Consider the following 24332-nt stretch of genomic DNA (forward strand, 5'->3'; position numbering starts at 1 on the left):
TGCTTCTGCTAGTGAGGGAGATGATCATAAATTATCATAATTCCCATTATAATAAAGAAAAACACCAGTTAAGTTACACATTTATGTATATTATTGAACCCTCAGGGGAACTGAGGACACAAAGAAACTTAGGGGAAACTAAATCTCAGAGAGGAATAAGTCTTTCATATATGAACTAAGACTCAATGGGGGCTTTAATCTTAGGAAACAGGTGAGGGAGCAGACCTATCATTGGGTGAGAGCCTTTACAGATAGAAGGAGAAACTGGTTAAAAATAGAGCAATCTTGGACTAATGTGGAATATTGAATACATAGGAGCCCCCAGATGCACAGTGAGTCCTCACTATATACCAACTCTCAACCTTAGGACTTGTATCCAGAACTCAGCAGCATATGAGTAATTAGATCCAGGGTGAGAGTCCAAGAAAGATCTCCAGTGTCACAAAAGTCCTGAGGCAGGGCTGGGGAGCACAGCAGAGTCCTAGTTACATGGTGTTTGAACACCAAGCCAGACTGGAAGGAGAAATATTTTATCTCTCAAGACTTTTGAAAAACAGTGATGAATTAAAACTAACTAAAGCTATAACTTAACCCCCACTTAGCTTAATTCTAATCAGAGAGATCATTCCCTCACCCCAGCTGCCTGACAGAGACAGATTTTTAGTGGGGGATAAATATTTTCTACTTCAGTCTTTAAAAGTCCTTTATATACTGTGTCTGCCCCCACAGAAGCAGGAATATATGATGTCTAGACAAAAGATAGCAACCAATGAAAACTGACCCACAACTGACTCAGATGTTAGAATTAACAAAGAGATTAAACAATCATAATTAGGATTTTAAAAAATAGAGGAAAAGATAGAAATAAATAATTGAAAGGAGGAAACTCCAGGAGAGAACTTGTAAAAAGTTTAGAACAACAAAAAAAAGTCATAAAATACTTGAAATGAAAAGTTTATTGAGTGGACAGTAGAAATGGACATACCAGGAAAAGAATAGATGAACTCAATGAGAAATCAATAAAAATATACACAAAGATAAAATAAATAAAAACAGAAAAAAGAAAAAACAAGATCCAAGCATGTAAGAACCTTTGGGACAATAATGAATACACGTAATTGGAGTCTTGAAGGAAAAAGGGAGAGGCAATGGTTACAGAGAAAAAATTCTGAAAAGATGATCACTGAGAATTTACCAATATTGATCAAAGACATCAACCCACAAAACCAAGGAAGCTAAGAAAATCCTAACAAAACAAAATAATATGCAAATAACACCCAGGCTTATCATAGTCTGTTAAATATCAAAGATAAAAAATCTTAAAAATACAGCACCATCTATAATATGTAACATGAAAGTTTATTATTGGCTGTCAAAGAAAGGGTCATACTTGGTCAAGTATCCATATTTTTTTATTGTGAAGTCCTGAGTATTATATAAAAATATTTATATCATATGGAAAACTTTTTCTTTCTTCTTTCTTTTTTTCTTTCTTCCTTTCTTTCTTTTTGTACTGTATTATTCTGGTCATATAGTTGCTCTTCTCTCTGGCACTGAACAAAAGGTTTCCAGAAACTTTGGTTAAGAAAACCCTCCACTTTTTGCTTCTTGGTAGGCTGTTTCTTGCATAACTGATATCTTATCATTTTATATTTACCATATAATTTGTAATTCCTTAGCATCACTTTAAAACCCTAATGCAGCTTCACCACAATCTAAGTTTCTTGTATTATTTCCTATTAAACTTGCACAGATTAAAATATATAATGCATATACATACATATTAAGTACTGTCAAAATTATTGTCTTGAACATCTGCCCATCACACACACACACAGAGGCTCATAAGAACCTCTTTATCAGGAAATCCTTCTTCCCAAATTCTGCTCATTATAACCAAGGAATTTTGATATTTGAATATTGTTTGATATTTGAATATTGTTCAGTTTAAACAATACTTTGAGATAATAATTTCTAATCTACAGGTCCTCAAGCAGAAGTACAGGCAGGTGGGGCCCAGATATGGGCTAGGAGACTTAATGTGTTTTCATAACAATTACTTAGTTTTTCTAAGAATTTTAAAGCACTTAAACATAAAGTAAATAATTATTATAGGAAGAAAAGAGTTATAAATACACAATGACATCAGAAAAGGGCATCTTTAGAAATTTGTTGAGAAATACAGATCATCTAACAAAATTTCTGATAATATATACAACACAAACATGGAGAAAAGGTGTTATATTCAATCCCTTGCTCAGTTAGAAATTGGTTCTAGAATATGAAAGACAGTTGTTCATTCTCTACCTGAACCCTGCATTGATAGGAAGGTTTGCCAGTTTATATGGTAAGTTAAACCATGTGAGAACAGTTCTAATTTTAGGAAGCTCCCAGTCACTCCTAAGAAGTCATGATATCATTAATGCTGTTGGTTAAATATTTCTAGCTCTTTACCTTCTAAGCGTATGGCAGGATTGTACTTCCAAGCTCCATGGTGGTTGGGTGAGACCTTTGACTGGTTCTGTCCAATGATCCTTAAGTGAACATAATAAGTATCACTTCCGGGCTGGAGCATTTATTCTTGGTTCTAGACCTTTGAGAGTTCTCTTTTGCCACAGTGACAAATGACATTCCAGATGGTGCTCTTTCAAACAGTCTTTGACTCAGAGTGAGAATGGGTTCAACGGAACCTCTGCTTTCCTGGAGTGGACATAGAGCTTAAGTGAAAAATAAGCTTCTACTGTATTAAGCCTCTGAGATGCCATGAGGATTTTTTGTTACTATAGAATAACCAAGCTAGTGTAGACTCCTTTGCTGGCCCTTCCTTGTATTTACTCAAATCTAGTCTTAACTGTTATATAAAGATGATTATTGTGCCAAAAGAGCTCAGAGCCACAGGTCTAAGTCATTGGAGATTAAGTCAAGGGTATAGAGGTTTTTGTCAGGTTCATGACAAAGCCAATATTAGAGGAACATGCAAATACTCATATAGTCAGTCCTTCCATAGATAAAGCAGAATATTCCATAATGCTTAAATTGTTGCCGGTAAGTCTACCATGGTGCTGCTCACACATGGCTTCAATTCTGATTTTTCTAAATGCATCTTAAATGGTTCTCTTGACTTTATGTATAGATTACTTGAATCCTAATTGTTCATTCCCATTTTCTTTAATTACTACCCTGCTTTAAAAGAGAAACTATATATCTTAGTGGTTAAAAGCAAGAGCTTTGGGGTGCCTGGGTGGCTCAGTGTCTGCCTTCGGCTCAGGTCATGGTCTCAGGGTCCTGAGATCGAGCCCCACATTGGGCTCTCTGCTCAGTGGAGACCCTGCTTCCCCTTCTCTCTCTGCCTGCCTCTCCGCCTACTTGTGATCTCTGTCAAATAAATAAAAAATATTAAAAAAAAAAAAAAAAAAAGCATGGGCTTTGACATTAAACAAACATGAGGTCAAATCCCAGTTTCTCACTTAAGTAGGAATCCTATCATCTCCGGATTTCATTTCACCATTTATTAAATGCTGCTGGTAGTACTTGGGGTTTGGAGGAAAGGGGATGACAGCGGTGACAAAGGGAAGGTGGCAGGTATACAGAAGGGTGATAAACTAAACGGTGTCTTCCAGGACTATCATTCTAAGGAATAAGGGGAGTCCAGGAAGTAAATAAATACACTTAATTTGCAGTAGAAATCACAAAATGTTCTTTCTGAGACAGACAGCTCTGGACAGATGAGTGGGAATTGATGCCACAGCACAGAGTAATCTAGGTTATCCAGTGAGAGTTTTATAGTACCATTATTTGCCTCTCCATTCCCTCAGCCAAGATAAATAAATAGACAAATGAGCTCTAATCCCCAGTCTTTCTGTTGTGGGATAAAAGAAAGTAATTATTCTTGGAAACTTATCTTGGACTAAGGATCAAGGACAGAGGGTGGTGACAGCTATTACTGTCATAGCTTCTGAGAGAAAAATCTTACTTTCTACACCATTGGAATACCGTCCTCTCTCCTGTGCAAATGTAGTCATTCCAGGTCCCTGTTTTTTCTAAAGAAAATTGGTTTTTTGTTTGTTTTCCTTAATCCTAGAAAGTAGTCTATCAAAAGTGAACATTTGTTGAAAGTTTACAAAAAACAAGGTACCTTTTAAATCACTTTATCCTTGTCAACTCAATCACCACCGTAATTCTATGAAGTAGATTTTGTTATTAACTCCATTTTTATGAATGACACAAATCAGACAAAAAGACCGAGCATCAAGTCACACTGAAAAGAGATGCAGAGAGTGGAGCTGGTTTCTGACCTGGCAATCTACTGAAGCACCATTCATGCTCTTATGCTTCCTGAATGAAGGAGGTGCAGCATCAGAAAGCCTACCTTGGCTTCATGGAGAAGAAGCCCATGGTCTTTCTTCTCTACCCTATTTACTTCTCTTCTTGATCCCTACACACTGAGAATCTATGGCTCTTCCTCCATGTACTTCAGCCTGTTCTCTCTTAAATTGCTTACTCTGAGTTCAGCCATTGAAAGTAGACATGGGCTTACCAAGAAAAAACAGTTTTACTACAATAAAACTCCATTCTCCAGAATCCTTAATGAGCGGGTCTTCCTGAAGGGCTAGATTCACCAGATAGCTTGCAGATTAGTCATTCAGAGCAATCTTCCTGAAAAGGGTGTTCAATTCCATGATCTCTCAAAACCTACAGACCCTGAATCTAATTTTTGGATTTCTCAACAACTAACATAACTATTTGAGGAACATCGATAAACATACAATGGCATCCTCAAGGATCTAGACTCCTAGTCCCCCAAGATTAATTTGTGTAAGAGTTATCCAAGGGTGCTTATCAAAAATGCAGATTTCCAGGCTCATTCTCATCCTTGAATCAGTAACATGGGGTGAGGCTTGAGAATATGAATTTTAACAAGTATGCCAAGGTAAAGGTAATTCAAGTGGTTCATCAGGCCATACTTCGAGTATCACCATCCAATATGGACACAAAGATAAGACAGGTTTGTGTGTCCTTAATCATATGACTTACACAGCTTAGGGCAACCACATTTCTGTCTAAAATCAAACTGATTCATACCTGAATAATTACGGGCTAAAAAATATGACCTTTCCCCCCTTTTCTATCAAACATGACTGAAATCAAGAGGAAATATATGGCATGTCATCTCATTATATTGAAATTCCATTACCTGACCTCAACCTCAATATGTCATAACTCATCTCTTCACATGCTCCTCAAATGTTCAACTAAGAATATTTCACTCTAGGGAGATGGCAAAATCTAATTGAATATTTTAATTTAGAAAATTCAGTTCTGGGATTTCTATACCCCCCCCTTTTTTTTTTACTGTGAAAACAAAAAGTTGAATTTTCTTTTCAGTTTCTCCTTGTTAGGCAAAAGATAAATTTTCCCTTCATTGTCCCTGAGAGTTGAACACATTGGGGAAAAATTGGGCACAGCCCATTACTTTTCCAAGCCCCTGTGACTGAGCCTCAATGCACAAAAAGATGGCATTCCTGAACATCTGCAGCATGATTAGATCAAAGACCAACAAATTAACCACAAATGGTTTTACAAGGAACAGGCAAATATATCATTTGGAAAGGAGAAACTTTTGGCAATGATTGCTAATCAACGTTTTTCCTTTGGGCCACCCACTTCACACCAAAGATATCTACTCATAACAGTAATACCTGGGCAGCATTTCCTATTTTACAAAACTCTTACGTACACATGATCACATTTGATCTACATGTCAGTCCTATTACAGCATCAATATTAGCCCATTTTACAGGTGATGGAAAAACAATTAGGAAAGTAATGGTTCACTCACATTTTCCCAACTACTAAATTGTTGATTTGACTATATCAAAAATGATATCCCACTTTACCACTTCCTTCGATTCATTCAATCATTCATTCACAGACATTTTATTAAATGCCCATATTGTACCATTTTTGGCACTAAGGATAAAAAAATGGAATGAAGACAAAGAAACTTCCTTTTCTCTTTGAGCTACTCTCTAGAGCAGGAAGGGATGGTGAATAGCCAAATAAGACAATTTTGATAGTAACAAACGCTCTGACTTATCACAACTGATGTTGGAAATAATCAAGATAAAATAGTGGTGTACTGGAAAAGGACCAGAGGAGCTATTCTGTTAAGAACATCTAGTTGAAGAAAGGGAGAGTTAACCTGAGACCAGCCACATCACAGTGAAGGGAGGAGCCCTCCTAGGCAGGAAGCCACAAGCAATCCCACGGCCCTGCAACAAGAATGAGCTGGTTGTATTCAGAGACTGGAAAGGAGTGGAGTGAAACACATGAGCAGGGAAGGAGTATTAAATAAAATGAGAGAAGGGGATAGAGATGAGATCACATGCAGTCTGAAGGCCCAGGTAAGGAATTTAGATTTTATTTTCAATGCCATGGAGAGCCACTGGAAAATCATAAGCAGAGGCTTGCTGTGATCCGATTTGCAGTTTACTAGACTGACTTTCAATGGTCCTTGAGCTCATGATGCTTTTGTTTGAACAGAAATCATTTCCCTGCCTTCACCATGAGCTTTGAGAGCTCCATCGGTTGAAAAGTCACTGACTACAGCCTGGTATATGTATGAGGCCGATAAATGTGAAAAGATAACTGGCTCTCTTCTTGGCAATGAACAGGCCATGTGACCTTGTGACCCTACTCAGCCCTTTGTGACTTCACTCAGTGTTCATTCGAGAATTAGGGTCTTAGAAGTAATTGTGAAGCATTTTGTATAGATGTTGAAATACTAAAACATATTTCCTCTGAATGTGAGCGAGTTCAAATATAGAAGCAAGTTTCTCCTCTTTAGAGAATTCAAAATGATTTGATTGTTGAATTGCATGCAAAGTGAACAAGAACTACTATTTGGTAACTAGGGCATTCTTAACTCTGAATACATCAGATGTGAACAGATGTAGAGAGCAGACACAGAGGGCAAGGATAGATTTGTGGCATTACAAAAGCATTTGCAATAAAATAAAGAATGTCAATCTGCATAAAACACCAGAATGTTTTTAAAGTTAAAAAAAAAAAAATTCAACTAGGAGGCAGGCAATAGTTGACCATTTAAAGCCTGCAATGAGACTGAATTTTTTAGATTTGTTCATGTTAGAGATATTTGAGACAGCCACACTTCTAGGTGCTAGAGATACAACAGTGAACAAAATAGTCCCATGTTCCTACTCCCAAGAAATTCATATTCTAGCGCTACCAAACAGTCTTAAGATTAAATAACCAACTGTCGAAGTCATGTAATGTAAGAGCCTCATTCCCAAATGTTAGTTTACTATATGATAAAAAATCTTTCCTCCAAAAGGACAAAGAGGAACCCTAAAAGAGAGAGGAACATGGCTTCAGAAATAGAAATAAGTTTGGTAAAAATACAAAGAAATAGAATATGAATTGATGAATATTTTAGAGATATGAAAAATATATATATATATATATCAGTTCTTGCTGCTTCCTTTAGTCTGGATTGTGAACTTCAGTGTTTGGACTGTGGGGTCATTCACACAATGACATTCATGCAATTTCAGCTTCTGACATCTGGGTAAGTCCTCATCTCTAAAACCTCCGTTTCTCTTATCTGTAAAATGGGTTTAATAATACATTGGGTTGTGAGAAGTTTGCATTGATTGTGAGTATTAAGAATATAGTGAAGAACTTGACACACTGCTGGCAGTTAATTGTATTTTACTCTTCCATTCTTCCAGAGACTATGGTGTACAGTAATACAAGTGAATTTCCACACTGAAGGCCTTAAAACCCCTCACATCATTCAATAGCAATGAGTACAGGCAAAACAGTATCAAATAAATTTAATGGAAACTGAGCTATCTTCAGGGAAATAAATCAAGGCTGGATTAGCTAATATTTCTTGAAGGAATGTTTTGAAGAGCTGGAGAAATCTAACGCAGAGGAAAACAGAGAAGATTCTATATAGTAGATTATTACTATAGTGATAAAAAGAGTTATAGCAAAGAATTATTTCCTACATGCAAACCACTATGCTCAGTAATTTATACACCGTATTAATTAATCCTCACAAAATCCCTATGAATTAGGGATCATATTCCCATTGTACAGATGAGAACACTGAGGCCAGTGAGACTGTGTTTTCCTGAAGTGTTGGACTTCAGCAGAACCAATCACTGCTGAGAGTAAGATGCATGGTCAGTGGCCATCAATGCCATTCAGGTAAAGCTGTTTGCAATCTAGGTTCTCTGGGGGACCTCTTGACCAACAGAAGTTGACCGTTCCCAGCACTGACAAAAAACAAACAAACAAAAACCTTCCTCCAACTAATATAAAGAAAAGCTTTCTAAAACTGTATAATATAATATACTCCCAGATTATTTGTTATTAATGGTAATAATCAATAACCAATAAAAGTAATCATGTTCAGGTTCTAGTTTTCCTAAAACTGCTCCTTCCTATGAGTTATTAAAATCTTTTCAATTTTTTGATATTAAATGTCACATAGAAAATAACCTCTTGCAAAATGTTGGGTTCATCATATTTTAAGAATTAATACTTTAGGTCATTTTAATCAGTTTCTGATATATGCAGTTTTCAGAAAGCACTTCAGGGAAGAACACTGTGGCCATGACTAATAATGACAAGAATATGAACTATATTCTTCATATACATATTGGAATCAGAACATTACTGGAGTACTTTACCATCTTAAGTATTTAGGAAGCCTTAAATAAAAAATAAATTTGCCTATTTCACTGAAATTGAGCATCCTCTTTTCAGGCATAAAACTTCAAACTTATTAATTTCATGGCTATATTTTAAAATGAGTGCCAGTACCAGCCAGCTGACTGCATGATAAGTGTCTTAAAATTTCAAGAAGAGGCACTAAATTTTTCACAGTATTTGTGTTTCATTCTCAGTGTAATAAAAATATGCCACCCCTTTTAATAATGAATAATAGATTCTCGGTTTGATTTACATGCATGGATTAAATGTCATGTTTGAAAAGTTGCTATTTTATTCATATTGGATTTCCCTCCAGTAAAACAAAAATGGTGCCCATCTACTACTATAATAATGATACCTTGCCCCACTGATGTATAAATATTAACTGGTTGATAGACCTTAAAATTCTATAGATACATGAAAGAGCCTGATAGTACGGGGAGTCTAAGTCAGGTTTTCCCTGAAGCTTCTGAGGTACTTATGTGTGCCCCACAATTAGCCCAAACCCTCCTACACACAGTGTGGCTACATCAGAGGAATAGGAGAGCCAGAACTTGTTTCAATGATGCCAGATTGACATACTGAATTCTAAAAGGTTCAAATCTATCATTGTTTCTTCTTTCCCACTAGAAAAAAAGAAAAAAAAGGGGGGGGGGGCTATTCACTGTCACCACTTATTCATGGGCCCCTGGATTCATATTCTAGGATGGCCAAAGCAAAGCACCATGGGGTGGGCTTAAAAACCAGAAATTGATTTTTTCACAGCTCTGGAGGCTGGAAGTCCAAGGTCAAGGTGCTGGCAAGGTTAGTTTTTCTGAGGCTTCTCTCCTTGGCTTGTCTCCCTCATATCAGTCTTCCATTGGTGTATGTCTGTTTCTTAATCTCCCCTTTTTATAAAGACAGCCCCATATTGGATCAAGACTCTCCCTCATGACCTCACTTCAACATAATTAACCTCTTTAAAGACCTTATCTGCAAATACAGTCACCTTATGAGGTACTGGGATTTATGACCTCAGCATATGAATGGCGGGGGGGCAGTCTGCAAACTTCAGTCCATAACAGGGCCCTCTCTATTTACCCTCACCTACCATTTCTACCTTCCTAGATGTACATGGCATAACTAAAGGATGACCCGTTTTGTACAAGGTCCAAATGCCTTCTTGGTAATTCTAAGCTGAATTTGGAAATAAAATGACCCCCCCCCCCTTTAAGCACACAAGGTTCAGTTTGTAACAGCTACCCATGCAATTTAAGGAGAGGGTGCTGACTTTACTCCTCCAGCCCTTGAAATAGTATTTGGTCATATGAGGAATTACATAAATAAACTCTTCAGTTACTTTTTGTTGCAAAAATTAGTGCCAATTCTATGGGTCAAAAAAAGAGGCATGATTGAGCACAGTGACTCACCTACTCCATACAGCATCACAGCATCAGGTGGAGTCACCTGATGCTGTTTAACTGGTGGCTAGACTGAACTGGAGTGTCCAAGATGACTTCTCTCACATGCCAAGCACACTGGCAAAGACAGAAAGAAAGCTAGGCCTTGCCCAGGAGCTCTCTCTCTTATAGTCACAGGGCCTCAACTTCTGGTCTAGCAAAGTACATTTTTATGAATTATTTTACATAGCATCTCAAGCACCTAAGACTATGGCTTCCAATAAGACAGGAAGTGAAGCTGCCAATCTTTTAAAGACTTTCAAACCCAGAACTGACACCTAGAAACTGACAGCATCACTTTTATTGTATTCCATTGTTTAAGCAGTCACAAACTGTTCCCCCCCTCAGAGTGAAGGGGAGGAAACATAGATTTTGTTTTTCAGTAGAAGGAATAGCAAAGAAGTTATGGCCATCTTTAATCTACCCCAACATGTTATTGGTAACTGAATGGATGAACAACAATATGCAAAATATGTTGTACAATACAATAAAATTAATCTATTTGGCCATGTACATTGCAGTGACCTTTGCAACTTCCATCTGAATTAACACCAAACATGAAAGATTTCCAATAATTCAAGCAAGCTAATGTGAATTCAGGAAACTACTTACCTGGTTTTCATATTTTTTTAAAACTCTTTTATTACTTGTAATTCTTCCTAAGGTTGAAGTGCTTATTTATTTACTTACTAAACCTACTTTTCATTTGCACAGTGAAAGAATACTTTGGTTAGACAATGACTAATAAAAGGAAGGTAACTGTGTATGCAGTTAATATAGCTCCATAACAGGAGTGCATGCTTGCTGAAAGCTAGATTTGTACATATACCTTTTAAATTCTATGATTTTCTTAACAAAGAGCTTGTAATTGCATTCTATAATTAGAAAGGCCAATAGAACTATTTTCACTTAGAAATATCAAAATATAATCTGGAGAAATGTCTGGTTGGTCTTTAAAATAATCAAGTTCAAAGTTAATATAACATTGAACAGGTGCATTCAGGGAGGTCCTCATGCATGTCTAAGTACTCTGGAAATTCTCAGAAGGCATTCCACTGGAAAAGGAGCTTTGTTGAATATGATCATGCTTCAAGGATGTGACTTTATGAGCTCACTTCTCTCTCTAGAAAATGTCTACCTAAAATATGGCTTGTATATACTAAGGAAGGGAGACAACAAAAAATAAACATGAAATTGTAAAACCTTAAAACATTGATATTTATGTTCTTAGTCATTACCAGTGATGGGCCCCCCATTTATAAGTAATGTGAAAATCATCTCTCTTCCTCCAAATTAATTTGTTTCTTCTCCAACAGATCTATTTCCATTTTAGAAGCTACTGTTACCAAGATTTGACTCTTAAGATTATCTTGACATTTCCGTGTACTCAGTTTTGAAAAACTAGATTTACTTTAAACTTATTGCATCTTTATACCTAAAGTTTCACATTTCATTTCCTTCTTTTTTAGAAATGTCTATTGAATGCCTCCTATGTACAAGTACTATATGCTCTGAAAGACACTCAATAAATATCGTATGGCCTCTGTCCTCAAACACATGAAATCTTGTTGGAGCTCATCCATGTGTATCCATGTGTATAAACAATAGCAAAAGTGATTGAGGTTGAGATTTGAAGAATAAGTAGGAGTTGACTTTGGGAACAAATGGCTGATGGCTCACAAAACTTGTAGGGTATCTGGAATTCAGGTATAGCTTGAGCTAAGAATGTGCTTGGGTACATAATGGGAAGTTTGCTCTATTTAATAGGGGTAAAGACTGTGGACAGGGGCTGAAACCACATTGCTAGGTCTTTGAATCCATGGCAAGGAGTTTGTGATTTATCTTAAGAGCAATGGAAAGTCAACAAATGTTTCAAAAGGGAAGTCTTAGAGTGATGTGATGAAAAGACCATTTTCACTAATGATGACCAAGAGAACATTGGTGATGCCCCTGGGGTGAGTGGAAAGCCCTTTTTGGAGGTGGAAAAGAGTTGGGTATCCAGAGTTACAGAGCAAGGGTTTCATTGCCAACATTGCCCTGCTAAGATCTTAGGTAACTAGAATTATTTCTCCATATTGCAGTCTCTCATCTGTGAAATAGAAATATTAATGTCTATCTCACTTATTGCTTTTGAGGTTAAATGCCATAATATTATTGAAAACCGTAAACTCTACTTTGGTCTAAAACACTTCACTGGTTTTAGAAAAGGTGGACTTAATGTATAAATGTTGTTCACAATCGCTCATTTATCCTTTCAAACAATAGAGTCATAGACATGTTAGGAAGAGAAATACTGATATATTTTAATCAACCAAAACTTTGTTTTAGGCATATATTTGGTGTTTGTTTGTTTTTGTTCTTTTTAGAGCTGATTTGCTCCTAACTTTAAAATACTTTAGTCCTTGAAGTATGTTGGCCTTGAGCTGCACTACATAACATTCACCCTAGACCACGACCCTATTGGTGGTAAATAACAATGTAAAATCAACAAGTTTGGGCTTCTTGTGATGATTACTGTATGTGGAGATCACAGAGGCACAGGGAGATTGGGTGACTGCTCTAAGTCACTTTGCTAAGTAGGTTTTGGAACCAAAATTCAGTTCAAGAAAGAGCACACACTTAACCACCATTCTACCAGGTCTTGGTCCCCTATATTTATTTTTTGCCGTTAAACAAGTACTTACAGAATTTCATCATTCACACTGGCATGTGATTCAAAAAACAGATGTGCTTATCGAATCAAATGGGGTTAAGGGCCATCAAAACTGAGTGATTTCCCCCCCCCCTTGGTGACACAGTCCCTCAATCCAAGACATGGTTTTCTTTGCTTTGTGGTGTAGGGGAATGTGAACAATGAAATATGTAAGTACAAATTGAAGGAAACCATGGTCTTAATGGAATCATTAGAGAAATTGTTCCAGAATGCTACATCCTTCCAGAAATAATAACCCTATAATGTCAGCAGATTCAGAGTCAGCATGGGTTACCTGCTGCACACAGACTGCCTGGTCATGTTTGTTAGAGCTGCCTGAGACCTAGCCCAACTTCAGCACATGACCTTTTAGAACTCTTTGTTTAATTCATTAATCAATGTTCTTTGCCTGAATTTTGCTGGTTTTGCTTCTTGAACCTATTATTTGTATCCTCTTTTTTTAAGTTGGTCAATCCCTGTACCCAATGAAAAAGAATTATAAGCATAGCACTTTTATGTAATAATTAACAAACTGTTCTTTCGGCTCAAGTACTATTGCCAAAGTACGATAATATTTTTAATTTTCATATTTAAATATCATCTTTAAATAATGACATATTTAAATGATAATGTGAAAACAGTTATCATAACCATCATAATTCTTAATATGTGACTTTAACTTTTAAAAAGTAGTTTAGTATATTTTCTATTTCAATTTTCTATACAGCACTAAAGATTCCATATCTACTTATCTGCATAGATTAGAAAATTAGAATATTAGAAACCAAGTACAACTGAAGAAAGTGTAATTTTCATCAAATTTTCAAAGGATCATTCCAATTTTCTTATAATAAGATTTTCCTTATGTCATGGTTTTCTGTAGTTTTCATCTTTGTAATTATAAACAAAAAGCCACACATATATGACTGGTTTCAATCAGTGTTTTCCAACTGCGGTGTACATATCTTGTGAAAATAGAGATGTCTTAGTCCCAACCCTTGATTTAATTTTGAGTTCATTAGTTGGAGAAATAATCATTTAATTGTACAAATTATACAATCATTTGTTCTTTCTTCTGCTATTCAAAAGCTCTTCATTGCCTAATATTTTATTAAATTGAATAGAAAAGCCATAGTGTTTATTTAATATTCCCTTGGAAAATTATAAAATATTTCAAATATAGAAGATTCAAAAGAATAATTCAAGATGGCATTAGTCCTTTCATTCTTCCTTGCTCTTAGAAGATATTTCTTTTTAGTTCTTTTAGCAAGTTCTTAAGAAGGCTATAATGCTATGGGTTGAATTGTGTCCCCTGAAAGAAGAGATATTAAAATCCTAACTCCCAGAATCTCAGAATGTGACAGGATTTGGAAATAAGATCTTTGTTGATTTAACCAAGATGAGGTCATTAGGTTGGGTCCTAACCTATTATGACCAGTGTCCTTACAAAAAGGGGAAATCTAGACACAAAGACAAATACACACAGAGGGAAAAGGATGCGAAGACACACAGGGAGAGTGGGATCCTATGTGACTCAGTCATTAAGCGTCTGCCTTCAGCTCAGGTCATGATCCCAGGACCCTGGGATGGGGGCCTGTGCATCGGGCTCCCTGCTGGGTGGGAAGCCTGCTTCTCCCTCTCCCACTCCCCCTGCCTGTGTTCCCTCCCTCACTGTGTCTCTCTCTGTCAAATAAATAAATAAATCTTGAAAAAAAAAAAAAAAAGAAAGAAAAGAGAAAAAGAAAAGAAAAAAAGACACACAGGGAGAGGGCCACATGAAGACAAATGATCAGAGGGATGTATCCACTGCCATGGAACAGCTGAAGCTAGGAGAGAGGCACAGGACAGTTCTTCCCCAGCACCGTCAGAGAGAGCAAAGGTCCTACTGACATCTTGGCTTCAAACTTCTGGCCTCCAGAATTGTAAGACAATAAAATTCTTTGTTTTGAGCCACTAAGTTTATGGTCCTTATAGCAGCTTTAGGAAGTTAATTTAATATTCTTAGTCAAAACTATGCCAACTCTTGAATGATAGAGTTAAGTAACTATCTTCTTAAATTTTCTCTCAGGCTCCTGAATGTATTGTTCAGTTTTCTTCAGTCCTCACTACTTCAATCTGCTGCTTCATCACTACGTGTCCACCTACGGATTGATTTTACTTTGTCCTGCTCACAAATTTTGCTCCCTTAATCTGAGAGTTTGGGTTTTCCAGCAAGTCTGGGAAATTGATAGCTATTATGTCTTTGTATATGTATTCTCTCTTTTTCTCTATTCTCTGTTTCTGGAACAATTATAAGCTGCATGTTAGACCTTTTCTTCTAATTCTTTCCAAATCAATTCACTTTTTTCATCTCTTTATCTTTTCGTGCAGTCCAGGCAAGGTCTTCAAATCTGGTTCCAGCCCATTAGCTCTCTACTTAGAAGGTTTAATCTATATAATGTATCTTTTGAGTTTTTAATTTCAACTACTTTATATTTTCCATTATAAGATTTACATTGCTAGGTTAATAGGAGAGATAAAATTTTAAACAAAGCCTAAAAAAAAGAGAAATTTCCTATTATTTCCGTCTATTAGTGGGTAGATTTTTTTTGTCCAGTCTATTCTTTTGGGGCTAGTCTTGAATATCCTCATTTGATGCAGGAGACTTTCCTTCAAAACTCCATACCAAATGGGTCCAAGGCCTCACTTCCCGAATGGTCATTGAAATCCAAAACTTTAGATACCCAAGATCGATCATCTCCCCAGTTAACTCACTGCCCTGTCTGGTTTTCAATTTCCTCTTCATTTCTGATAATCAAGGATATCCTTTCCTCTCTTGAGTGTTTACCAATGCATCTAAAACCCACTGGCTCATATCTCATCTAGAATTTCCAGGTGTTTATAGAACCTAATCTGAAAATAAAATATGCCTTTGGCTCCTGCTTTGGCAGAATGGTAGACTAAGACAATCTGAATATTTAACTTAGTTTAACAGCTTGCCAAAATTGAAAGACAAAAGGCATAGTTGGCAGGGTGGGGGACAGACATCCTCTCAAAGATCCTAGCCTATGTCTTGTTAATGAACATGATCAACAAAGAAGGCAATGTTTTCTAGTTGAAAGATCTCCAGGATAAATGTCAAAAGACAAGTAGGTTCCAAGTGTCTCTACCAAGAAACTTCAAAATCTTCAGGCAAAACAAGCCCAAATCTCAAATCTATAATTCAATTTAATACAATTCTTACAGTATTCATAAGAGGGATGGAGCTGTTATTACCCATTTTACATGAGAAGACCGAAGCTCAGACTTTTCAGTCAACTCATTGTTTTTGATCACCTCCATCTCGCAATACAGGAAAACCAATGCTAAGATGTGGAACTATTTAGACAAAATCCAAGTGACAGTATCTGGAAGTAGTCTTGTGGGTGTTTGGGGTGATATTACGTTGGGCTTACCCATATATCTGCCGCCTCCTTTGGAGACTTCCCAAACCCTTTTCACCTTAACCTTCAAGTATTTACCTCCTGGCATAGCCTGATGCCAAAGCGAAGCCACCTTTAATGTTGTATCATTGTATCCTCATTCCAATATCCATTAAAAGGTAGACTTACATGTGGATAAAGCAAGACTTTCTGCAGCATTCTGGGTGCTTCTGTAATTAGGATTTGCCCTTCTTTGGAGGGAAATGTTTTCTCAGTCTGTCCTTTCTGCATGAGAGTAGATGACCATCTCCCCCACCCCATTAGCACTTGTAAGATGCCTTGTGCTCTCTAAAGACCCTATGAAGCCAATTTCTCCTGTTTGTGGAGTTACAATAGAGAAGATCCCCTCTTAGACTCACATTTTAAAAATAATGACACAAATATCTTATATGTCCCTATATCAATTACATACCCAATGCACATTTAGGTGTTTGTGCATGTGTATTCCTATTGTTAAAAAGTTGTATTTCTGGAAAACTTGCTGTTTGAACTGTCAGTCTCCCACAAACTGCCGGCAGAGTGACTGGCAGGCAGAATTGTGTGGTTAGTGAAATATTTGCTGTTATTGGGTAGAACCCAATGGAATGAACAGGACTTTGAGCAACAGCATTTTTATTCTGAAATGAAACAGCCTCAGATGACTTCTCTTTCCTGTCAAGTTCTGGAGGTTTGGGTGCTTTTCTTGTTTTTGTTTTTGTCCTGAATTTTGTACTTTTCTTATATACACTGAATGTGAAATAGCCTAGCGCATTTCTTTGGGGATCCGGGATTTTGTTAGGTGACACCAAGGGACGCATGTAATTCGGTGACATTTTGTCAGGCTGTTAAAGAGTAAATTTTCCTTGGCTGTGGCAGGAGGTAATTATTTTTGTTTGTTTGCTTCTGACACAGGGGAAGAAAATTTGGGGTTGTTATTTCAACTATTCCAAGACACTTTTTGTTCTTTTTGGCAGGAAGGGAAAAATGCATTTTACTATTGAAAGAAGGGCCGCCTCTGCTTTCCCCTACAGACAAGATGCACTTTTTAACACTAACGTTTTCGCAACCTCAGTCACGTAGTGGCTCTGGACCTCTCCCTGAAGCCGTTCCTAGTACCCTTCTTCAGTCCTCTTGGCATTAGATCTTTAGCACACTCTGTTAGTTCTCCCAAAACAGGTGTGGAATATTCTCAAAACAAACATAGCAATATATGTGGCATCTGCCCTCAGAGTTCACATTCTGATAGTGGGATCCAGGGATGGGCCTCTAAACCCATAAAAATAATAATAACATGGGGGCTTAAGTGGGTAGGAGAAGAATAAATGAAACAAGATGGGATTGGGAGGGAGACAAACCATAAGTGACTCTTAATCTCACAAAACAAACTGAGGGTTGCTGGGGGGAGGGGGTTTGGGAGAAGGGGGTGGGATTATGGACATTGGGGAGGGTATGTGCTTTGGTGAGTGCTGTGAAGTGTGTAAACCTGGTGATTCACAGACCTGTACCCCTGGGGATAAAAATATATGTTTATAAAAAATAAAAATAAAATAAAAAATAATAATAACAACACTTTTTACCACCTTTTAGCATCAAACAGGTATTGATGCAGATGGCTCTAGAACTCAAGCTTTTGAAACTACATACTCTATAGCCTAACTCTATGTGTTAAAATTTCTGGTACTTAATTAAAATGTAGCAAATAAATGTAACAGCCCATTAGGTACAATTTTTTTTTTTTTAAATAACTAAGATTTTAGGTCACACCACATTTCTGAGGTAAAGGGTGAGAACCAAGACCTCAGCACAGGAGCTGAATTATGCCCGCTGTCTTCTTAGAACATGTCCTCAAATTCTGGTCCCATAGAGGCAGTGGGTTCCCCCAGGGAAAATGTCCTCTCCTTCCAACCTGAAACTAACTCCTCTCACTGGCATACCCCCCTTAAGAAGGCCTTTGGGATCCATCACTAAAAGGAATTAAAAAAAAAAAAAATGAAGGAAAAAAAGAAAAGAATTAGTAAAAAGAAAGAAAGAAAGAAAGAAAACGTTAACTGACATTGCTCTCAAGCAAAGGTCAGTTTGAAAGTTACTCACCATATAAAGTTACTCATCTGTTATATATAATAAAATGAAAGTCCACTGGGTAAAAATTTATGGACAGTTTCTTTATCAAAGAAACAGAACAATTATAACAATGATTAAAAGAAGCCTCTGGGGGGCACCTGGGTGGCTCAGTGGGTTGGAGCCTCTGCCTTTGGCTCAGGTCATGATCCCGGGGTCCTGGGATCGAGCCCCGCGTCGGGCTCTCTGCTCGGCAGGGAGCCTGCTTCCCCTTCTCTCTCTGCCTGCCTCTCTGCCTCCTTGTGATCTCTCTCTCTGTCAAATAAATTAATAAATAAATATTTAAAAAAAAAAAAAAAAAAGAAGCCTCTGGACTCTTACTACACACCGGCACTGTGGATTTCCACAGCTATTCTCTTAGTCATTTCTCATGATGTATCTGATAGGCAGATATTATGCCCATTTCACAGATGAGCCAACTGAGGTTTGGTTCCCCAGTGAACATTTTCAGCCAGGATTCCTTTCTGCTTAGGGAGGATGCTATCCAGGGAAAAATTGAGGTCTCTGTCTTAAAGAGACTCCTGGTGTTACCATCCCCATCAACACTACCAACTCTCCAAACCCTCACAGAAGTCAACCACGGCTACATCTTAGGATTACGCTGTGAAACTTCGCTGAATGTCTGATTAGTACATGGCTCCCAACAGTAGGCAGACTTTGTTTTTTTGGTTTTAACAACTGTCAACTTCCAAACAGAGAGGTCATCTGATACTCTATACTTATTATTCAATGGTGTGGTTTTTATGAATGCCAGATCTTTTCTATTTCTTAAAACCCACTACAGAGTTGTTGCTCATTAAAAAATCAAAAAGAAAAACCAACCAAACAAGCAACAGCAATAAGAAAAATACTGTCTGTCCTCAAGGGGTGTAGATATCTAACAAGTAAAGGCGGCAAAAACATGGAGGTTGGTAATTTTCTTCTTGGACCCTATAAGTAAATGATGGCCTCCTGGGTTTGTAGTTTATAGATCTACTGTACAGAAAGGCTCATTTGTTTTTACGGCTTCACATTCCGTTTTAATTTTGTCAGTTGGTCAGAATAAATGCAATATATTATCTGCAGAGTATATTCATGTGAATAATACATTGCAACCCTTAATGAAATACCACATGCTAAAATTAATTAAAAGGATACCTTTTAGCACAAAACCTAAAGGGAAATGGGGAAAGAGAGCACACTTCTATTTTAGAGAGAAATTAGTTTTTTTTTTAATATCACTCTGCAATACCTATATTGACTCTCAAGATGTTTGTTTTATGCATTCAAATTAATAGTGTAAAAGGCAATTCTGTATTTGTGAACAGTCTGTGCTCATGCCCAACATCCAATGTACCAGGACTAACCCAACCTCCCTTCTTTTTCTTAGGGCCAGAGGAAGCTGAGACTCCCCTCTCTGTTTCCAAAGGTAACTTGATGATCTCCAGGCTCTACTTCTCATCCCTGCCACCAGGGTCAGTCCCTCTTTAATCTCACTTATCTCTTCCTGCCTTACTCAGCACCATCTCCTCTGTAATCTCTTTGCATGGTAAACACATCCCCTTATATCCATAATATATTTTCTGAACAATCCCTCCAACTTCTCTTCCGGTCCAAAGCTTGGTTCTCACCTAAATTCAGCATCTCTGGCTATTTACACATGTATACATGTACAAGACATCCAAAAACACTCATCATTAATCTCCCAGCACATAAATCCAAAAAGGATGAAGAACTAGACCAAGTATCCACGTTATATGTTCTTGATAAATGAAGATAGCATTTCCATTTTACACTGGACATGGTGGGGGGAGGGAGGTCCCTTTATGGTGCACAACCCATGTTTGGTGCGTAGTGGGTGCCCACTAGGTATTTGCTGAATGGATGCATGCAAGAATGAATGAAATCCTTCCTGTTCACTACACAGAGTTGAATATCTAAATCTACATCAATTGGGATAAAAAGATGGACGGGTAGGAAGCATGGAGAAACTACAGAAAAAGCGCTATGTGGGCAAAAAGACCTGCTTACCACATGAAGGCTTTCATGGAAATAGAGCCCCACATCATAAAAGTTTCCATCATGCCTCACTGGGTGTGTTCTGGTCTTCAGCTGCTCTGTATGCCTCCACTGCATGGGACAGCCACCTGGTCGAGGGAGCAAGGACACTCTGAGGAGGTAAGAGCCTCGGGGAGCCTTGTTCTTGAGGCCCCTTAGGCATTTCATCTGCATTTGAAGATGCTGAGGCTCCTGACCCTGCACAACCTAAAGACAAGACAGGTCTTTGAAATATGCAGGAACTGGGTAAAACCACGCAATTAGCCACAATGCGATTCTCGGGGGTGGGGGGAAATAGACAATTATTTTCGCTCAACCTGTAATTGTTAGGTATTAGTAATGATAACAGGGGAGGACACAAGATATATAATTAGGAGGTCAAAAGCCAAACCTGCCAATTATGCCAGGGAAAGTTTAGCCAATTTTTAAGCATGGTATGTTAATGATCTGTGACATCAGAAACCATTCATCTATTATAATAAGATAGAATTAACAGGAAACCAACACTTCTAAAAACCACACATCATGCCTCTTCAAGGTTATCTGGGATGGGAGAACATGGGCCGTGAGCTCCAACTCAGAGTTCGAAAGGCGACAGTCCTTCCCTCTGACACTAATCACAGACCATATGACACTGTAGGAGAGGAAACCATTTTTGCCGACCCTTCACGATCTTCGCTGGACTCCAACTTAAATTTACATGAAAAGGGTTAACAAGAGAAAGAAGCCGAAGTTTTATTATTGCACAGCAAGGCCCAGGAATGACATGGAGACCTACAGAAATGACCAAGAGAGGCATTTATAGGAAGAGAGACAATAGCACATTTCTTTGGGGATCCAGGATTTTGTTAGGTGACACCAAGGGATGCATGTAATTCTGTGACATTTTGTCAGGCTGTTAGAGAGTAAACTTTCCTTTGCTGTGGCAGGAGGTAGAGAGGCATTTTAGGAGGACAGACAGTACACTGGCGAGAGGCTGACAGAATAAAGAAAACAGGTGTTAGAGGGTTTTAGTGAGGAAGGAATTCTAAGCTAAGTTTGGCCTGAAGTAGTAGATTGGTAAAAATAAATAGCAAAGTTTCTACAGCTTTCTCCTTTTAAGAGTTCCAATCACTGGCGATAAGGATATTTTTTCACTTCTCAATACAGGAAGGGTACCTTCCGTATGGGAGATAGTATTCCTGAGTTCAGGGGGACAGAGGAGGGTCTGAGGGGTCTTGCACTGGTTGCTTCTCAAGCAACTTCACTTCAAAATAATCCCTGTGCCACTCTGGTACATTCTGGAAACCTACCATTGGCCCCTAGACCACACTGAAGAGGGAAGTCCAAAGTAGGTCAGACAAACACCGATAGATAGTTTAATACAATTTCAACATGAGGTCAACTAGCCCCATCAGTTTCACATGCGAATAAATGAATAAAGGAAGGGTAGCATTTGTATACGCTTTAACCTACAAGTCAGCATAAATTGTAGGTAACTAAAGAACACGATTCGGGCATATTTTATGGGACATTGGAATTTCATTGCTTACCTTCAGCTGACAGAAATAGGCCATTTTCATTTTTAGTAAGTGCCAGAAAGTTTATACGAATTGATAAGATTTTTAATGGACTTGTTTCAGATTAAACAAAAATTAAACTGGGATTATTAATAACTCCAATGTCATTAAGTCATGTTTTCTATACTAATAAGTCCCAAATAGTCTTCAGAATAATTTGACCTCAAAGAATTCTCTATTACATTGTGCTTTAAGCAAAAAAATAATGTCGTTTTTGGAAACAGGTTACTCTCTTGGCTACTGGAGTTAGTAGCATACCCATTAATCTGCAACCAACAGTAAGTACTTAGGAATCCCGCCTTGACTATATTTGTTAGTGATAATATATATTTCCATATAGATAGTATGCTTCTGGAATCAAATCACAGTTAAATAAACAATGAAAGTTGCTAAACTTCTGTTTTTGTTTTTTGGGTTTTTTTCATATGAGTCATACTTAAAAGCCTATCAGAATAACAATTATTTTTGGTTTAATTAGAAAATCTTAATTAACAATAAGGACTTAACCTTCATATTTTGGTTTCCAAAAATATTTAAAAAATTAACACCATGTGAATAAATAAGACAATCTCTTTAAACCTCAAGGCAGGATTACCAATGCAGGCAGACTGAGTTATTAAACACATTCTAAATTAAACGCCTCTATGAGTTTTATACTGAAATATATTGTGATAGTTTTGCATGCCAAATGTGACATTTTGTCACATTTTAGATTCATCTTCTGTAGTAATTTTGGAAATGTCATACAAACAAAGATTTTGTCATTTACCAATGGAATTACTATGCATGGTTGCTTAGGCATCTCTTCGCTGGTTCTTGTGGTTGTTTCAAGTCAGCAAGCCATAAAAAATCTTTATCTCTCTGAAACACAGCAATTTGGAAGATAATCGAATGGTGACTAGGGGGCAGAAATGCCAGTCTGAGGAATTATACCACAATCTCTCTTGCATTTACAACCTTCCTCAAAGCGTATGTCAGATGAGTAGGGAAAGAAGACAGAAGATTCATCAAATCTCAAACCTTGTCTCATTTGCATGGTGGCAGCTCTGCCTCATTGTCTAGTGACAACCCAGCGCGGTGCCAGGGACACCTTTTTTGAGGAATTCCAATGCCTTTACAACTGAGAATTTTAGCTGTTCTATCTTAGCAAAGAATTCTCATCAAAAATATTTACCAAGCCCTGCTGAAACTCTGTTTCTCTAAAGGGTCCCCCAAGAGGAAAAGCACCACAGGAAAAGAAGTCGATAACAACTGATCTCATCACTTTAACATTTTGTGGCAGAGGAAAAGTTCCTGGTGAGAGCCTCACCTTCCAGCAAGGTCCTGCTGCTCCCTTTGATTCGCGAGTGACTTCTGGGAGGGTGCAGAGCTTGGCTGAGCTGTCTTCTTTACAGACATTTAGCTCTGCAATTAATGGTTGACTTGGTGCTCTGCTAGCAGTTACAAGAAGAAGGGAGATAAAAGGAACAGAAATCGACAGTGGGCATAATGAAAAGGTTTGCCCTTGGAAACACAACACAATTTGATGTTTTCCTTAAACATCGTGTCAGATTAACTGAGAACTAGATAAACACTACATTACCACCATTGATTAAAGTTGGGGAGATGAGTAGCTTTTGAAATGGGATCCAACAAAATACAAGACTCACTATATTCCGTACTGATCTATCAGCAATTAAAATGCGGCTTGTTTCAGAAATTACCAGAAGGTTACATATTTGGTAAGATGTTTAGCCACCTTATTTTCTACCCCCACCCCTTCTAGCCTATAAATTGGTAAAGAATCGCTGGAATGGGAAAAGCATTTAAATAGATGAATAGCTAATATGATACAAACTTTTTCTTTTATTTTTTTGACGCAATGATCAGAGATGAAGATCTATTTCTACCTTCAAAATGTTCCGTAGGCTTTTTTATTTTTTCTCCAATTAACATTTATTGTCTTTATTTGAGCTTCTTTGTTACTATTTATTTATTTATTTATTTAAAGCTTCACGCATCCTAACAACATGCGCCTGCTTTCCCATATTCATTTGAATTAAGAAGGATCTTGTATTTCACTTCTCCTGACTTAAGCTTAATTCCATCAGCAGGGCCATCTGTGACAATGACTGTACCCCCACCAGAGGAATGGCCTTTCTGGATCTCACAGCTGATTTAGTTTCTTGTGATAGAAATTATTTCCCTTAATTTGGTTAGAGCTACACTGACACAAGGGTTCATTAGGACACCCATTTGCTGGCAATTCAATTTCAAATTAAATACACTTTGTTGTAAATTTTATTACTTTTAAACTACTGTATCT

The 24332-nt window shown here is 37.4% G+C and overlaps 1 protein-coding gene across 1 annotated transcript in view; it reads right to left on the minus strand.

The window, feature by feature from the left end:
• Positions 1 to 23569, minus strand: part of LOC131834722 (uncharacterized) — a 224048-nt gene extending 200479 nt beyond the window's left edge. Inside the window, exons 1-3 of the mRNA XM_059179359.1 lie at positions 23547 to 23569; positions 23337 to 23460; positions 20442 to 20666 (exon numbers count right to left, since the gene is read on the minus strand). Coding sequence (XP_059035342.1) covers positions 20442 to 20666; positions 23337 to 23460; positions 23547 to 23569 — 372 coding nt within the window. The remainder of the gene's footprint in view (positions 1 to 20441; positions 20667 to 23336; positions 23461 to 23546) is intronic.
• Between the last annotated feature and the right edge of the window lie 763 nt (positions 23570 to 24332).

Source organism: Mustela lutreola, chromosome 6 (genome assembly GCF_030435805.1).
Source record: "Mustela lutreola isolate mMusLut2 chromosome 6, mMusLut2.pri, whole genome shotgun sequence".
Classification (NCBI taxonomy): Eukaryota; Metazoa; Chordata; class Mammalia; order Carnivora; family Mustelidae; genus Mustela; species Mustela lutreola.